The sequence below is a fragment of the Dromaius novaehollandiae genome, chromosome 5 (genome assembly GCF_036370855.1).
Source record: "Dromaius novaehollandiae isolate bDroNov1 chromosome 5, bDroNov1.hap1, whole genome shotgun sequence".
NCBI lineage: Eukaryota > Metazoa > Chordata > Aves > Casuariiformes > Dromaiidae > Dromaius > Dromaius novaehollandiae.
The window spans coordinates 16,702,071-16,719,345 of NC_088102.1; the positions used below are offsets into that span (position 1 = coordinate 16,702,071).

The 17,275-nt window shown below is 40.3% G+C and overlaps 1 protein-coding gene across 1 annotated transcript in view; it reads right to left on the reverse strand.

Annotated features, from left to right (window-relative positions):
• Positions 1–1,931: 1,931 nt before the first annotated feature.
• Positions 1,932–17,275, reverse strand: part of C5H14orf132 (chromosome 5 C14orf132 homolog) — a 47,126-nt gene continuing 31,782 nt past the window's right edge. Inside the window, exon 2 of the mRNA XM_064512112.1 lies at positions 1,932–10,456. Coding sequence (XP_064368182.1) covers positions 10,232–10,456 — 225 coding nt within the window. The 3' untranslated portion in view covers positions 1,932–10,231. The remainder of the gene's footprint in view (positions 10,457–17,275) is intronic.

Consider the following 17,275-nt stretch of genomic DNA (forward strand, 5'->3'; position numbering starts at 1 on the left):
ATCTTACTTCTGTATCCAGCTAACATCTCCAAGCATAAACCCATTGTAATTCAAATCAGAACCTACAAGGAAAGCTCTACATAAACAGAGTATCCTTCCTGCCTCTAATATGCAAGAATTATCTGAGTATGTGAAAGAGAAATGGGAATCAGTTCATCTGATGTATTCAGAATTAGAAGCTGCATCTTTGTAAACTGTAATATTTGCATAGCTCAAGATAAAACCATTAGAAAAAACAGCATTAATTGATTCTCTTGCTGGCAGCCGCAGGAAGAGGACAAGGACTGAATGGTCAGACTGAGCTAGCTTGCCTTCCTTAGTATAATTCCCTTGGTCAAGGCTGAATCACAGCGACAAAACCTGCCTTGTACCTGAGGAACAATTTCATACTTCAGTGTTCGCAGCCTACTGCCTTTCAGAGACACTGCTGCACCTCATACTTCAAAGCGAAATGCAAGCTCCTAGTTGACTCCAGTGTTTCTTTTTTCACAATCACTTCTGTGAATAGAGGGGTCTATTCATAGAGATACTTCATCAGCTTCACAAATGCTGCATTTAAGGCAATGAAGTCAGTCATTCCAAATTTTTTTGTTTGAATTACTCCATATCCTACAGAAAACTGTGATGTGACTGACTGCTAGGCAAAGCAAAACATGGCAGTTGAAAATACAGTTTAATGGGCAGCCTCTCTTGGGCCAAAAGACTGATGTTCTCTGTTAGGCTCTCTGCAAAATAATTTACATTAGCAGATATTTGCATTCAGTTTGTTTATGTAGATACTGATGTGCAAGAATACATCTCCAACAAACTGTGCTGGTTTTATTAGTCTCAACACACAGCTAAAGCTCTAAATGGCTGATGTTTTTCCTCCTTGGCTGTTCAACAGAACATTATCTTCTTTTTCTAAATTATTCTCATCTCTAATTATTCTACAGAATTTTAAAACGAACAAAATTTAGGTCTGTATGATTCCAATATGCAGCCAGATTACCATAGCTGCAATGAAAAAGCAAGTAATAATTAGATATTGATTTAGTGTAGCAACTGCACCTTGTTACATAAAGAAAGGGATAAACTCTGGAGTATGTTGCTATGGCTGATACAGATTGGGACCAGAACAAATCGCATCTTTGATTTTTATGAAATTTTGCCAGACTTACTAACAGGACTGCCATATGCAGCTTTGTGGTGTTTTGAGTTTGATTCATTCACAGGTAAGTCAAATATTTATTTAGACTTGTACAAGAAAAGTCACTTCGCATTTCCTTTTGTAGGAAGTAGCTCTGAATCCCTCAGTAGATCTGAAAATATGTGGCTCATGGGTTCCCTACTGGGGAATCATAAAGCAGATGATAATCTATGTGCTGTATCGATGGCACCTTACATCAGGCCAGCCAAATGTTCTCCTTCCTTTCTCTTGCCACCCTCTGCGTTTATGGAGCTCGCTGCACACCTTACAGCATGCACTGATGTTCACCTTGAATCCCCAATTGCCCTTTGAATGGCTGCCCCAGGACAGTTTTGGGACACAATCACAAAAATGTCCATGCTGCACCACAAGGCAGTATGGTCACATTAAACTGAGGAGTGAACTGGGAGAGGGCAACGACTCCCAGAAGGGTTAGTGCCACGAGGACTTCTGAGCTGAAGTTTGAAGAAGCTGAGACTCTGTTTTTGGCTCCAGAATGTGCTGAGACACTTCTTGGACTTTGAGAGTGGGTTAACCTATTTCTGTAGAAAAACCCACAGTCTTTTGTTTGTGCCGTATGTTTAATGGAGATGGTTCCCAACGGCTGACAAGTCATGAAGATTTGTAAACTGCAACAAATTGTGTCAGTATGTCACCAGAGGTAATAATTAAATAGATACATTTACAGACTTCTAAATACTGTCAAGTAAGCTGAGAATAAAAGGAAAATCACACGCAGCCATCAATTTGAAGAAATTTATCCAAAAACACAATTTCCATCTGATGTTAACAAAACTTGTCATTTTCACCATAGTAAAAGAATGAACCAGTATTAAGTACATATGTAGTGAAAAGTGAGTAAGTTGAAAAGAATATAACAGGAGCTTAAAAGAATACACTTCTGCTAACTAAACTTGCTAAATACAATGAACTTAGAGAAAACAGAGGGTATTATTTAAGTCATTTTCCTTTTCACAGATAGAGATCCACATTTCAAGAACAATCATTACAACAGTAAAGGATTTTTTTTTAATAAACGACCCCCTATACTAAAAAAACAATACAGAGAAGCCCTGCAAACCTGTTAGTGTACAAGAAGAAATAGCAGAGAGAAAGAGCAAGAGAATAAATTGTTGGAGATAATTAATAAAAATAACAGCATATATTAAAGGACTCCTGTAAGCCTGTGTTTTACATGAGCTGAAAGAAGATGTCATTTCCAAATGATTGCAATCATTAGTGAAGTCCAGACACTTCCAGAAGTGTCACTATTTAGTTTGCATTTTGGAAAAAGAATATTTTAGGCAGTATCTGAGACAATGAGATAACTGAAAACTGAAAAATAAATATTACAGGCTACCTCAGAAAGCAAGCAACTGGATTTATTTACATTAATTAAAAATTTCATTGAGGTTTTGCAGCCCACTTCTTCCAAACTTTATAACTTCAGAACTGAAAGAGACCTTCATTAGAAAAAGAACAAAGATTTCTGAGGTTATGTGCTCAGACGATAGAAAAAATAGTGCAACAATTTGCTATGTTATATACCCTACCAGCATATCTATCAAAATATTCAGACTTGTTTTTATTACCTTCTTATTTAAAAAAATACAGTGTGCTGGTATCTTTCTTCCTTTTGATTAGAAAAGCATAGACATCCTTAGAAGTATTTAAAATAAAAACCCAGCAACCCAGAGCTAGTCCTGCAAGTTGAGCTACCAAAGCGAACCTTAGAATTATAGAGATGTTATTAATCCAGTTCACTCCAGCTGGAGGCAAAGGTCCCTCTGGACAGAGCAGTTTGCATGATGGGGAACTTTAAGCATCTCTGTGAAGGTCAGAACGCAATAGAATTTTAGACCTAGATCTGTAATAATTTCATCTTATTCCTCATTAATGGGCCTAAATTCCACAGGAAATGCAACATAGCCTTAACGGCTGCAGCTCAGAAAGCTCCTGCAACAATACCAGAATAAGCATAGACTTCTGAGGGAGGTTTTTTAGTGCCTCTCAGTTCTGTCCAAGGCCTTAGAGTAAATCTCTTTTTGTTCAAAATGAGATTTAGGAATGATCAAGCGCTATCAGGCTGTAGCAGCTGAGAACAACAGGTATGCCTGGATTTGAAATACCTATGGCTTAGCACACTGAAAAAAGTCTTTTTTTTCTAAATTGTGGTCATTTTTCTTGACTGACTAGGCTAGGGTTTTATGGCCCTCATCCTATTATAAACCACATGGAGTGACTAAACTTTTCCATTCTCTTGTATGTGGTACTTCTTGGTACCCACCTTAACTCCCCTTTTCCTGCCCCAACTATATTACCACTGATCCTGATTTGCTAAGAATAACAAGAGAGGTGGGGGTGGGGGAGATTGGTAGATGTTGGCTCCTGATTGGTGCAGTTTATAAAATCTGAACTTCTGAATGGTAGCATTTGGTTTTATGGCTATTGATAGTACAGTTACCAAGCTTAATGGCCCCTCCTTACTTACTCATCTGCTTGAGTAAAATACTTTGCAGTTTGCTAAGGTAGCTAATGATTATCTCCACAAAGAGACCTTATTTTACTGATCTTTGGTATCACTGTGAAGGTCAACAGAGGTGATTAAGAAGGGCAGAAGAACATTTTTGGCTTCTAAATACTTGCATGCTCTGATGCCACGGAATTAAAAGACTACAGAGAAGACCAGGGGAGAAATAAAATGGAGGAATAGAGACACATTTTGGTGGCAAGGAGTTTTAAAGGGATGTGAGTTCACATCAAGGTACTTTGGGAGGAAAGTGGAATCATCATTCTCAGTCTAAAGGACTGTGTATCGACCTTTGAGACAGGCCTGAAAAGTGACTTGTCTCTGTTTTCCCCCTTTTGTTAAGTGTGGGTAATAACACAGACCACTTTGAGATCTACTGCCACAAAGCTATAGAGAAGAATAAGATGATGCTACTACAAATGATACTTGATTTGTTAATATTGTATGCATAAGAAACCCAGGTGTGTTTTGCTTTCTCAGAGAGAAAAGTAGAGACTAAGTAAAGTTTTGGAAGGTCAGTCTTGAATGTATTCCACGAAAATAGGAGGCTTTTTGAGTCTTTTCTGCACTTGAAAAAAAAAATCTTCACTAGTAGCCTGCACAGCAAAAAGAACATTTATAATGCTCCCAAGACTTCCCAAAAAGAAAACACCAGTTGTGCTCATACAAAACAGCATTTGCCTTGATACCAGCAGCTCAGGTCTACCTATGACACTTGGAAAAGCCTGGCTTTTGAGAATGAATTTGCAATACAGTGAGACAATTAGATGTGTCACAGGTTTGTATTACCAGTTTTCTTCCTTTTCCTGTCTGTGCTGCAGTATTTCCCAAAACAGGTTACTGAAAAAAGTAGGATCTAGAAAGAAGCACGAGAGAGGGAGGGGGGGAAAAAAAAAAAGAGTAAAAGGTGCCAAGGTATTCAGAGGTTTGGGGGATTTTTCTTTCTTTTTTTTTTTTTTTGTTTTCACCAAATAAACCAGTAGAAAGTAGTGTCACTTAATTCAGGTTGGCCTGTTGTACTATACAGCCCAAAGACTGTTTTCAGTTCTGTTTAGATGGCTGATCTGTCATATAAGCCCATAAAGTTTGTATTGACTTCACTTTGGCCAGATGACATGAAGACAATTATCTAAAATTATTTTTCTATCTGTGCAGGTCTGGCCAGGTTGTCTTGGTGTAAACACCCTGGTACAGGACAGAATGAGATAAAATTGCCAAGCATTTTGTTCTGCAAAGATGTGTATTCCCCCAGAGATTTCTGGCCAGACATTTAGACTCTTCCCTTCTACTTTGTGCCTGAAGCACCGAAAAGGAAAACAGCAGATGGTTGGTCCCTGCCTGGTACGAGTTCTTCACGTATCCACAGAAGAGTTTAGTGGTGACTTCACTTTCTCCATCTTGAGTTGGAAAGGCAAAAAGGTAAGGCAAAGAGGGACTGTATAAGGAAACATGAAAAGTCAGTGTCAGACAAAGGGCGGTGGGAGCTTTTAAGATGAAGGACTTAGGATGTTTTGATCTGTTTAGGATGTTCCCAGGTCAGGCGCAAAGGGCCAACCACATGTTAAACTGTCCCTATCTTTATCTTATGATGACTGACCGATAAAAATATACCTAATAGAATATTGAGCTCTGGCTCTTCTTCTGCTAATGGAATAAACACTTGTTTTCCTGAGGATTAGCAAGCTGTAAGATGAAGAAGGACATGCTGTACCTGATAGTTGGCTTAAATTCAGCTCAGACTGTGTGCCCAGAAAGTCAGCAGGGCTCACAAGGGCAGAATAGGAGTTAATGAAACGCTAAGCTCTGCTTGTCAGAACCCTGATGTCTGACATTATCATCAGAGACCTGGCTGCCCTTCTTCTTTCTGAGAATTAACCAGATGAAATCCCCTTCTTCAGAGCTCTGAAAGCTTTAAAAGCATAAAAGCATTCTGATCTGGGATTTTGATTTCTGGCCTGTTTCTCTTAATAATAGAAATCATCCTTAAAAGGAATAATTTTCCAGATTCTGCTCCGTGATTAGCCACAGGAAACCCAGTAAAATTACATGATATGAAAGCGCAGAGCTATGTGAAATTAATAACTCTCAGCAGCCTGCAGAGAAATGTGAATGGTTATTAAGAACCAGAATAGTAAAAAGAAAGCTTTTAATAATTGACAAAATACATAACAACCTGTAGACTAAAGATTCCTGATTTGGCTTACTCTCAGACACAAGGGAGAATTTTCCTTTTAACTGAAATGGATGTATGGGATAAGACTATAATAGCTAGCTGGCTCTAACCTCTCTTGATCTGGGACTTGTCATAACAGACTGCTCAGCAATTTGGTGGGATGCTGAATGCCCTCAAGTCCCACTGCAAACAAGGATTTTGGAGAGGGAGGGCTCATTATTTCTGAGGTAACTATCAGCTCACTTTCCCAGTTAAATGGCTAAACATATTATTTATAGCAGATGAGTCTCTGCTGCTGTTGTTTCATCAGTTTCAAAATCTTTTGTTCAGTTTTGCAAACATGTTGGCATGGAAATACATCCTCATTTTATTTTAAGAGCATATTAATGGTGGTAATAAGGGCAAACCCCCTAGCCCTGGAGATGAAGCATAACAGGATTGGCTCTGTGGGTCTGCCTGTTCGGTTCTCCTATCTAATGTGCCTTTGTAGCTACCTCCATAACTGTTCAGCTTCTTTGCTGTGATGGCCACACAGCTGCATAGTCTAGCTGCTGGCTGCTTAGAGGAAAAAGATTCTTAAGAGACAGTTTGATTTTTTTAATATGTTGTCATAGATCCCTAGAGGCCATGGCTAGGAAGGACACATCAGGGCATCCAGTTTGTCCCCCTGCTTCCCACAACTCATTAGTAACTTTGCAGAGCACAGGCAGTATTGCTTGTGTTTGTTAGATGATGTTTCCAACATATTAGGGGTCTAATACTGCACACAAAGTATTTGCTTTGTCTACTACAGAACAAACTCAGCTCAGTATCATATAAGAGTTATCGGTGTTGGGTGCTTTTATTTACAGATATGCATGTGCAAGTGGAATTCTGCTCTGATGCTGATGCATAAAATGCTTAACAAAGTACAGAAGCCTCTTCTGATTTGCAAAACAGCTTCAGAGGAAAGCTTTGGGGAATGTTCTTGGGCCTCATCACCCCTGAGTGAGTGACAGAAGCTTTCCAACTGCCTGGTTCCAAGGAAAAGTTCAGGGCATAACATATACCTGCACAAAGAAGCGGTAACACATTTCCCAAGACCATGCCTGTGAAATTTCTGCCCTTCATTTCCTTCTCCACTCCCTGCTGTTGCTTCTATGAACTTTCTTAATGATGGATGGGTCTCATTTGCAGTGATTGAATTTAAACCTTCCCTTACCTCCCAAAAGACAGAAGTGTTCGTAGTGTGTCAGAAAGAAGGCCATATCATAACTGCACAGCCCATTGCTAAGCATGTTACCAGTCTCAAAGCAGATCAGTTTGAACCAGCTTTGTCTGCTGCAGTTTAGGGACGTAGAATCTCATCTTTAATATACCTGACAATACACTGTATAGACTCTTGCATGCAATAATATACTTGCATCCTAAAAATATTAACAGGAAAAACTGCATAGTTAGTGCCTTCAACTGTGAGACAGCAAATGCTTGTGCTTGCTGCTTGCACCCTGTTTTCCACGTCACCCTGTCAGACCAATTACTTTAATTAAAGTTCTGTCTGGGCCTTCTTGACATCTCAACCTCTAATGATGAAAACATGTATGAGGATGATCTGGATGAGGGAGGCAGAACTTGTTGTTTTCCAGCAGTCCTGCAATTACTATCAATTTCACATGAAAGCAGGACACTTACTTTAGGAAAAGCAACATGAATGTGTCACACTCATTTTCATTAGCAGAAGGGAGGTTCTTTGCTGTTCCCTCTCAAACACTGTTCTTCATGGGTGAAGAATTTGGTCCAGTGCTTTGGGAGAGAAATGCAAACATTGCTAATTGCACTTAGATTAATATTCTGGGTAATTTAAAGAGAGCACTCTACTGGCAAATTCATTAAGTAGTAGAATAATCCCGTTGGGTAATTACCATATTGTCAAACTGGTTTTACTCATGGTGAAAATATTTTGTTCTGCTCCATGCAAAAACAGTGCTCACAAGATCTGCCATAAATAGACAGCCTCTTGAAACACTGAAGAAAAGTCCATGAGTAATTGATACAACTACCAGGGCAATGGAGTATCTGAACATTGTGGAGACAGTGCATTAATATTCGCATGGTCCTACATGTTTGCACATCAAATAGGGTAGTGAAAATTACTCTTTTTATATTATTCTTGAGATTAGCTATTTTTATCAGACAAGATTTGCTTTCTGTGCTGCTCATCTTCCAGAACTGTGCTTCTCAAACTTTTCCCCAGTGCAGAGTGCAGACCTCTTCTGACCTCAGCCACCTTCACAAAATAATGCATCGAAACAAGGAAATAACCAAATGCATAGGGGCTCTGTACCTCCTGTGAGCTGTCATTGGTTTTCTTATCCTCTGAATAACTTAATTTTCTCCCTCCTGCTAGCTGTGCTTGCATCCTGTTCCATGATCCCCATCCAGTGGAGGAGCGCACAATCACAATTACCCTGTCTACTCCAGAATGTCATGGTGACCTTTTTGAAAAGACAGTCACACTATATGCTGAGGAAAGCAGGTGTGGAGGAGAGAAGGGGCCCTGGGTGGCCTCCCACACAGTTTCAAGGATCTCTTCAACTGATTGGCAGCAAATTGCTACCAAAGAATCAGGACAGCTTTAGAGGCCAGCTCACAGAAGGGGAAAAAACATACACAGTAAATATACATAGTGACAATAAATACTGATTTAGGGCATGCTGCTTTAATTCAAGTAACTACCCACCAGCCCTGCAGGAAAACTGCTTCTTAAAGAGGAAAAAAAGAAGAAAACCCAAACCTCTATACATTTGGCAGCTCTTAGTCCAGCCTTAAGCTCAGTAGCAGGCAAGTGTCAAAAATAGTCTCTGTGCCTGAAGACAGGTGTTCTGGAATTAGGATAGTAGCTGCATGAGACAGGAGACCTATACAGTACATGCAGACTCAGAGAAGGAGTTTATCTGCTACCCTCTCAAAGTTCAGATACTTTATTTACTTTTGTTTGTTTTTTTTAAAGGGGAAGAGGGAGATTTCCAACAGAGGTGATCTTTTTCTTCCATAAAGATTTTATAGTCTCTGAGGTAAGAAAGGCTAGAGCCCATTTTGAAAATAAGCAGTTTCCTTTTTAAGAGCTCTATGGGATTAATACAATGAAAACACTGTCCCTCGATAGTACAAATCCAAATGACTAATTGGAGTTGTTACCAAAAGTAGGCTATATAAAAATCAATTCCAGGAGCCTCATCAGAACCCAGAGAGACATATTAGTATTTAAGCATTTGCAAATCTGTCAATTATCATACTTTAATGATGTTTATACCTCAGCACCTACCTGATCCTTGCACTCACTTCCTCATGACAGTAAAAGTGTCTAATCTTCCTTTCAACTGTATTCTTCTCCTAGACATTACTTGCAGTTAATTAAGCTTTACAATTTCCCCACATTCCTTTGATTCACCAATATGCTTATGGAAGTATATAGCTTCTGTGAGAAATCTAGATTACAATATAAGGAGGTGAAAAGCATGGTATTTGGCCTTTATTTCCTGGAAGGGACACCCCTGGGGACCACTGTTATCATTGCAATCCATTACCCCTAGACAGAACTGGGAGCTGCTCTGTTTAACACTCCAGCTTCTGGAGTGCAGATGGCCAGCAGACAGTCATACCTTGCAATAGCTGTGCCTCCTCCTGGAAACAGCAGACACGTTTAGCATCAATTCATATCTAGTAATTGATATTAAAAGGCAGGTGTCAGACAATATGTACCTGCCTGCCACAGCTTTAAGACTCACAACTTTGAACACAGTTGAGTGTATGCACGTGCTCTAGATTCACACACGATGAACTTGTACTCTATCAGAACCGAGCCAAAGACTACCATTACTCCATCTGGAAAACTAAGATGTCCAGCAAAAAATATAGAGCAATTTCATAGAGCGTTATCCCATCAAAAGCACAGTAAAAAAACACACAAAAAAGCTGACAACACCAGAAAAGCTGCTAGAAAAATCTAAACAGTAGAAAATAAGGACTTTCTGTATAAATCTCACTTCTTTTTTGTATTTACCATTCCCACACTGGCCTCTCTTTCATTACACTTCTATACAAAGCATGGACTGGCTCTGTTCATGATTAAAGCTCTCACCTCCATACAATTTGCAATTGCAACCAAGCCTTCTACCATCAAGATTCAAGGTAATTATTTTGCATTTCATTTCCATGACTGTGGCAGCACTTAATCAACAAAGTCCCTACTTATATGTATTTATATAGATATACATGTATATATACACACACACATACATACACACGACAAATACTGTTGCAGTTATCTTCACCTCCCGTGGTCAGAGTGTCAGTCATCCTAGAAGGTGAAGGCATACACCACTCCCACAACCACGATATTTCCAATCGTTGCAATTATTGCAATCCATAATAATATGGCATCATTTGAAGAACGGGACGTCTCTTCTGGAGGATTCTGCATGGAAGAAGCTGCATGGACGTTGGCTGATGAGTTAAACAAGGAGTACTCTGTACTAAAGTCCTCGTTGGGTGAGTCCATAAAGGCTCCTCCCATAACAGGAAGCTGTGAAGAAACATATGGCAAAATTGGATTAAAGGCTGATGTCCATATTTGCTTTATCTTAAAATCATTACAAAAAAGTAACAACTAGCCAACCTGCAAAAATATTATTTCATGTACATGGTGCTAAGCTGTCAGGAATCTCAAACACATGCACATGCATGTATTTTACATTATTTCTTCCATAACCTTCATTCTGCATTCAAATATCTCTATTCCATTTCTGTTAGAATCAATATGATTGCAGGAAACCAATAATATTACATGTAATTTACACAGGAGCTAGCACGCATACTCTGAATCAACTTAAATAATTTATAGATTCAAAAAGAAGAGCTACAGTTATCCACAAATTACGCCTATACAAAAAGGTAGGTTTACAGCACATCTGTTTTGTGACTAATGATTACCAGCAATGGGATCATGCTGCACAGAGGAATCAGGCAAGCAGAATGAGGAAGTGATGCAGGGAGTTCATTCTCCCTTCATGTATGGCTCAAAAGCAAACCCTTGATTTATACAGAGATCATTGCAAAAGTTCTTACTGTAAGAAGGTAACTGTAAGGTGGAGTGTATGCAGTGCTCTAAATTCACTTGCAAAACACACCACTGCAAAGATGCAGGATTCAAAAACCTATACAGCAGAATTCAGATTGGATTATGAAAAGCAAGACTCTCCACAGCAATGAAGTGGCAGATTTCCAGCACTTCTCCCACCTCAGACTTCTCCTACTGAGAGGTATACAGTTTCTTTGTTGTACTTGGTGGACTTATCAGCAGTACCAGAAGTTCTCAGCAAGATGGCAGTTATTCAGCATGAGACTATGGAAACGTTAAAGTAAAAAGGAACCATTTACTCTTGTCCTCATACAGGTTTCAGTTGTCTTCCCAACCTCATCTCAGATACCAATGCAAATTCTTCATGCTTCAACAACTGCTTTACCCTATGGATGGAGGTGCAAAGCCACATCCTCCCCCAAACGTATGGATTTCTTGATCAGGCAAGAAAAGGTTACGTACTGCAGGGCTAGGACTGTCTACTACTACTAAGAAAAGGGTCACATAAAAGCTTTTTGCTTTCATCTTTGTTCCTTGCACTTTTAGGAATGCAGGTCTGGGAGAGTCTGCCCTAGTTCACTGAGTCCAGACTCCACAGTCACATGCAGCTGGAGGACATTTTTTCAGAGAGAGAGCTGCAGAACATCTGCTTCACTAATCTGTAGATTCCCAGGACATACACTGCTGAATATCCTGCAAAAAAAAGCCTAAAATCTGCTGAGCAATCTCAGAAACCACAACTGATAGTACCACAGGAAGAGCAGGAGCAGTGAGGGGTATCCTAAAGCCCCAGGCCTCTGCAGTATTCAGTAACTAAAATCCCAGAGCATTATAGTAGGTAGACCAAACCAATGTCAGAACTGGGGAAAAAAAAAAAAAAAAAAAAAAAAAAAAAAAAAAAAACCCAAAAAACCCCCAAAACAGAACCATGTGTCCAAATATCTCTGCCAGCCTGACCTGAAGGGAAAAACCCCATAATGACTTCGATGACCCGTTTGACATCAAGCAATGAGTAAAACCTAGACATCAGTGCATCCTACCTACATCCTGCTTTTAGATGTGGTCAAATAACAATGCTTCAAAGAAAGCTTAAAAAAAAAAAAAAATCTGATTTTTATAGGCAAGTCATGTGTGAGAAATTGGAGACATCTTCCAACCTCAGCTTTGGAGCTACAGCTTCATGAGAAGAACCCACCTGAGAGATTTTTCTTCTCATAACAACTTTCAGCAGTTTTGAAACATGAGTGTCCAGGCATTTGGACTGTATGAAATAATACTTGCATACATCACACCATCAAAAGTACATTGCATTTGGCAATAAAAAGCTTTATGCACCAGCCAGTCTTCAAGGTAGACCTGGGAAAATACTATGCCCCTGACTTACTTGATGGGTGTGAGAAATTGGAGACATCTTCCAACCTCAGCTTTGGAGCTACAGCTTCATGAGAAGAACCCACCTGAGAGATTTTTCTTCTCATAACAACTTTCAGCAGTTTTGAAACATGAGTGTCCAGGCATTTGGACTGTATGAAATAATACTTGCATACATCGCACCATCAAAAGTACATTGCATTTGGCAATAAAAAGCTTTATGCACCAGCCAGTCTTCAAGGTAGACCTGGGAAAATACTATGCCCCTGACTTACTTGATGGGACACAGTCAAACTGCAATAGTAAAGAACACTACTAAGGTTTGGGTAGATTACACTGCTTTGTGTATATGACTAAGCTCATTAATTACTGAAGCTCATTAATAAAAATAACCGCAGGCCAGGCCTAGAAACTGAGAGCAAGGGAAATCCTATAGATATTCTGAGCCTATCAAAAACGGATTCAACAATTGCCTCAAGATAAGCATAGACCTGGGTATCCATAGGACTGGATGGCTGGGGGTGAGGGAAAGGGAGAGCTAAGTTTTTCCAGGAATGAAAAGAAGCAGTGGAATATCTGAGGAAACTGGCAGCCTATACATTAGGAGCTTTCTGAGAAGAGGGAAAGTTCGTTATGTGTTACCTTGCTAATAACAAATTGACTCAATAAGAAAGGTCTCTGCATAGGGGAAACCTATGGGATTACTGAGATGACTTTCCATGCTGACACTGAAGGTCAGTGGCAGAGCTGGGAATAGCATCTGAATTTCCTTACTCTTCATCCTGAGCTTTGATGAAATTTAGATTAAATACAAATCTTAATGTGTGTTGAGGGTTTACTTATGTTTAAACAGTGAGCTTGGGAATGGCTATAAAGAGGCAGAGGAACTGAGTTCTTGCAGGCTACAGCAGTCCATGTGACTAGATCTCCAGAGCCCCATTTCTGTTCTGCAGCATTTTCAGCCTGTGTCCTTGCCCTTTACCATCTTTTCTCAATCACTGTGGTAGAGAGCAGGCATCGCGTGCTCAAGAGAGTAACCCGGATATCATCTTCAACTTGACAGACAACTTCTACATGCAGAGTCTTCAGGTTCTAGAAGATATCTCTGTGAGGCTCCCTTGCTTATGCTTACTCACCTATATACTAAAAAAATCTTGTTCAGACTCTCATCACCATCTTTTCCAGTAATCAGGGCACAGCCCTACTTCTGGTCCTAACATAAGCAGTTCTGTCTTGCCTGTGTCCAACTGGAAGACGCTAGCAAAGATCATCTCTGATCATATCACCTGTGTGTTTCACACACTGGGTCCCCTTTCCTTTTCACTGGCATCCAAACGTGACCCTGTCTTCATGGTCATGACCCATTCTCACCCCACTCACTCACCCATCACGTCACATTCACAGTATCACCTCCTATTTCCATGTGGCTTATATGAACCCAACGCATTCCCTTATCCACCTGTTAAATTTCAAACAAGCACCTTCGTGCCTTATCCCATGTTTCCCACACATCTGCAAAGCCACTTAACTGTTCCCTTCAAAATTGCTACCAAAATCTTCTGCTTTGATAGTTTGCTGGATAGACTTATTTTGTTGTTCTCCCTAAAAAACACTCTTGCTGCAACGCCAACCAATCCCCCCCACTTCCCATGGTTTCCATGCTGTTGCTTTCACCTTCCAACCTGTAGACTACATCAGAGTCTCACTACTTGCAAATAATTTTGGACTTTAGGTATTATTATTCTTTCCACAACACCTTTCTCAATAAGGCTTTCATCTACAGCTGTGTGACTGACCAATAACCCCTACAGTGGGAGAAGGCTCAGAGGAGATGAGCAAGGGCAAGGTGCCCATGAAGCCCAGGAATAGTGCAGGATGCAACTTGTTAATCACAGCTGTTGCACTGAGAACTGACTTTTTCTCAACACGAAGGGCACCAGAGGATGACCTTTGTGTTAGATAAGCAGCTGTATCGGTTGAGTGGATCAACTGGTGTAAACATTTCTTCCTGAGCTGATCAAAACAATGCGAATGTCTCCCTGAGATTAGCCACACTAGCATGAGGGAAGCATATATGTAGCTCAGCCCAACACAGAGTACAAAACCTGAACAACTAACAAAGGAATTTTGAAGAGAGCAACAGGCTTGAGCTGACTTCGACCCACATATTCCTTCTCAGCGACTGGGGACGCCCAGCATCTTGATGGTGAGCCTACTATAGAGACCAGTAATAGCAATCACATTGGTATTGTGACTGAACTCTATAAGTGTACACTTGTATTGTGATTTCAGTATATTGCTGCATCATACTGCTAAATCAAAAATCCTGTGTAACATCAAATATCTTCAAAGTAAACTTTTACATTAACCATTGCACTCTCCATCTGTGTGGAATATCTAAAAGAACCTGGTCAGAGAGTACTGGACTCTGACAAGCTGAACCCCTCGGGCTCAGTAATGGCAGAATAAAAGCCCTTCCTGCTGTAGTACTAGTAGTAGTACTATTACTACTAGCAGCATCACAGTATGTTGGATTTACCATGGTCTATGAATAAAAGGGGAACCAATCTTGCCTTCCTGAAGCCACACCACAGAAGGCTGCCTTCAGCATTAAATGCCATTGGCATTAAATTACCATGCCCCAAACCCACCCAGACGGAAAATCAGTCTCTTTCAACACCTTGCCCTTCAACTCCTGCACCTCACTTTGATTCTCCCAATTATCCTTCCCTTTGGTACCAAACTGCACCCCTCCTGGTGGTGGAGAGCTGTGCTACAAAGGCAGCTAAGCAGGACAGGATCAGAGGGAATAAACCATGTCTACTCTCCATGGTGGTGGCTGTAACCTACAAGTGACAAATGACAGCATTTGAGAACCTTAAGGACCAAGTGGCTTTTATTTGCTTGCTATTCCTAACATTTTAGAGAGCTATAAAAGACAGTCTCTTTCAAAGCTGACTGCTGAATAATTTAATTTACACTAGAAAATATCATGTCACATTCAAAATGAAAAAGAGAATAATGAAGTATCACGATGGATATGCCATATTACCTAATCCACATTAAATAAAATTATCCTTGAGATCAAATATGATTAGACAAAAGCAGTTTGCAAGAAACTAAACAGGAATTTGCAAAATTCAAATTTGATACATTCCCCCTACATCAATCATTTTTACTTCCAGTTTCAGCATGGAGTGTTTTAAAGAAAACAAAAGCATTTCACAACAAGCCCAGCTTGATTATGTTTGGAATCCAATCCCACCAACCTGTTTTATGTCTTGGGATTATGTAAGGAAAACACTGGTAAGCTGAATCAGTATTTCTTTTCATTTAGGGAGTGCCATAAAAGACAATTCTGATTTCAAACAGTTGTGACAAGTGTATTTATGCAGCAGTGTTCTCATTTAACAGCTATGAAGACACTAGAGATCCTCGTAGCAAATGACGAACACCCCATACTGTCAGCAGACAGACCTCTATCTGAGGTGCTTGCCTTTTTAGCAAATCATTTTAAGGGAACCAGCACTTAGGTTTAGACCAATTGTGCCCTTAACTGCAACAACCATCATGGAGGCAATCAAAATGTGAATGTTTGCAACACACGTAGAGGTCCACGTATATATAATCAGAAAGACGCATGCATATGTGCCCAAGATGGTGAGAGGTCATGAGAATCGTTCTGATGAGTGATATCTGGTTTGTGGGTCATAAATTCTCTACCCTCCGTGAGTTATTTGAGCTGACAAGCTTCCACACTGTTAGTCCACATGGTGCTGTCACAGAGGCAGGGAGCATTCATATAACAGCACAGCGACACACACACTGCAAATGATGTCAGATCTGAATCTTAAACAGTGTAAGGCTCAAAAAGGCTGTTTTCTCCATCTGAGAGGAACACATGGTGAAACAGCTCATCTGAGTCTCCGAAAGGCTTGCAGTGACCTGTTATAAAGCACTGACATTCAGCACCTGGCACAGACTTGTTCTGTAAAAGTGACTTCCAGTTTCTCTATTTGTAGGTTAGTAGCACTTCACTGCAGATCTGGAAATAAACCTCGCTGCCAATTTCCAGTCTGCAGAAATCGTCTCTTGCATTCTCCCCTTCTCATTACTAAAATGGCCTCACGTAAGAACACAGGAGTGGCCATTTGGGGTCAGGCAAAAAGTCCATCTCCCCTGTACGTTAGCTCTAACAGTGGCCAAAAAATAGAGGCTTAGGAAAGAGTAAGAACAGAAACAGGCAAGCATACCCGATACTACCCCTTAACATCTCAAAGCCTCCCACTGTTTTCAGCTTAGGAGCTTCATAAACCAGATGCTGTTTCTACAGATTTAGTAACTCTCAAAGAATTTCACTACCACGAACTTGTCTAGTCTCAGCCTGAGCTCATCTAAAGCCGAGTATCATTCTCAATCCAGCCTCTTACTGCCATTTAACAGTACGGGTTGCCCGGTGATTGAAGTGACATAAATCATCCTTGGGAGATGCCCCCCTCTCTCCACTGGAGAGGAGGAAGCACAGACGATTAGTATCGACTAGCAATCTATCTTCTTGGTAGATTAACTTTGGTGAGATGAATATCATCCTTAGTCTTGACGTCTTCGTTCTCCCAGAAGGTGTAATACTGCTGGTCCCTTCCTCTGCAATCTTTTGTGTGAGATATTCCATTTAGGGCTGTGAGACATCCAGTCCCTACGCTAATGGGAGCTGTGAAGTGTCTGTGATAAGCAGCAGGCTAAGGACAGAAAGTCTGCAATGCTTCCTGTGCTTTCTCTGTTTGTTTGTCCGTGCCTCTACTGAAGCAAAGGCACACAAATTTACATCAGCGAAAAGTGTCACCCGTGTCACTGACATTACAAAGACCTGTCTGTTTTAGCCTCAAAGACCTT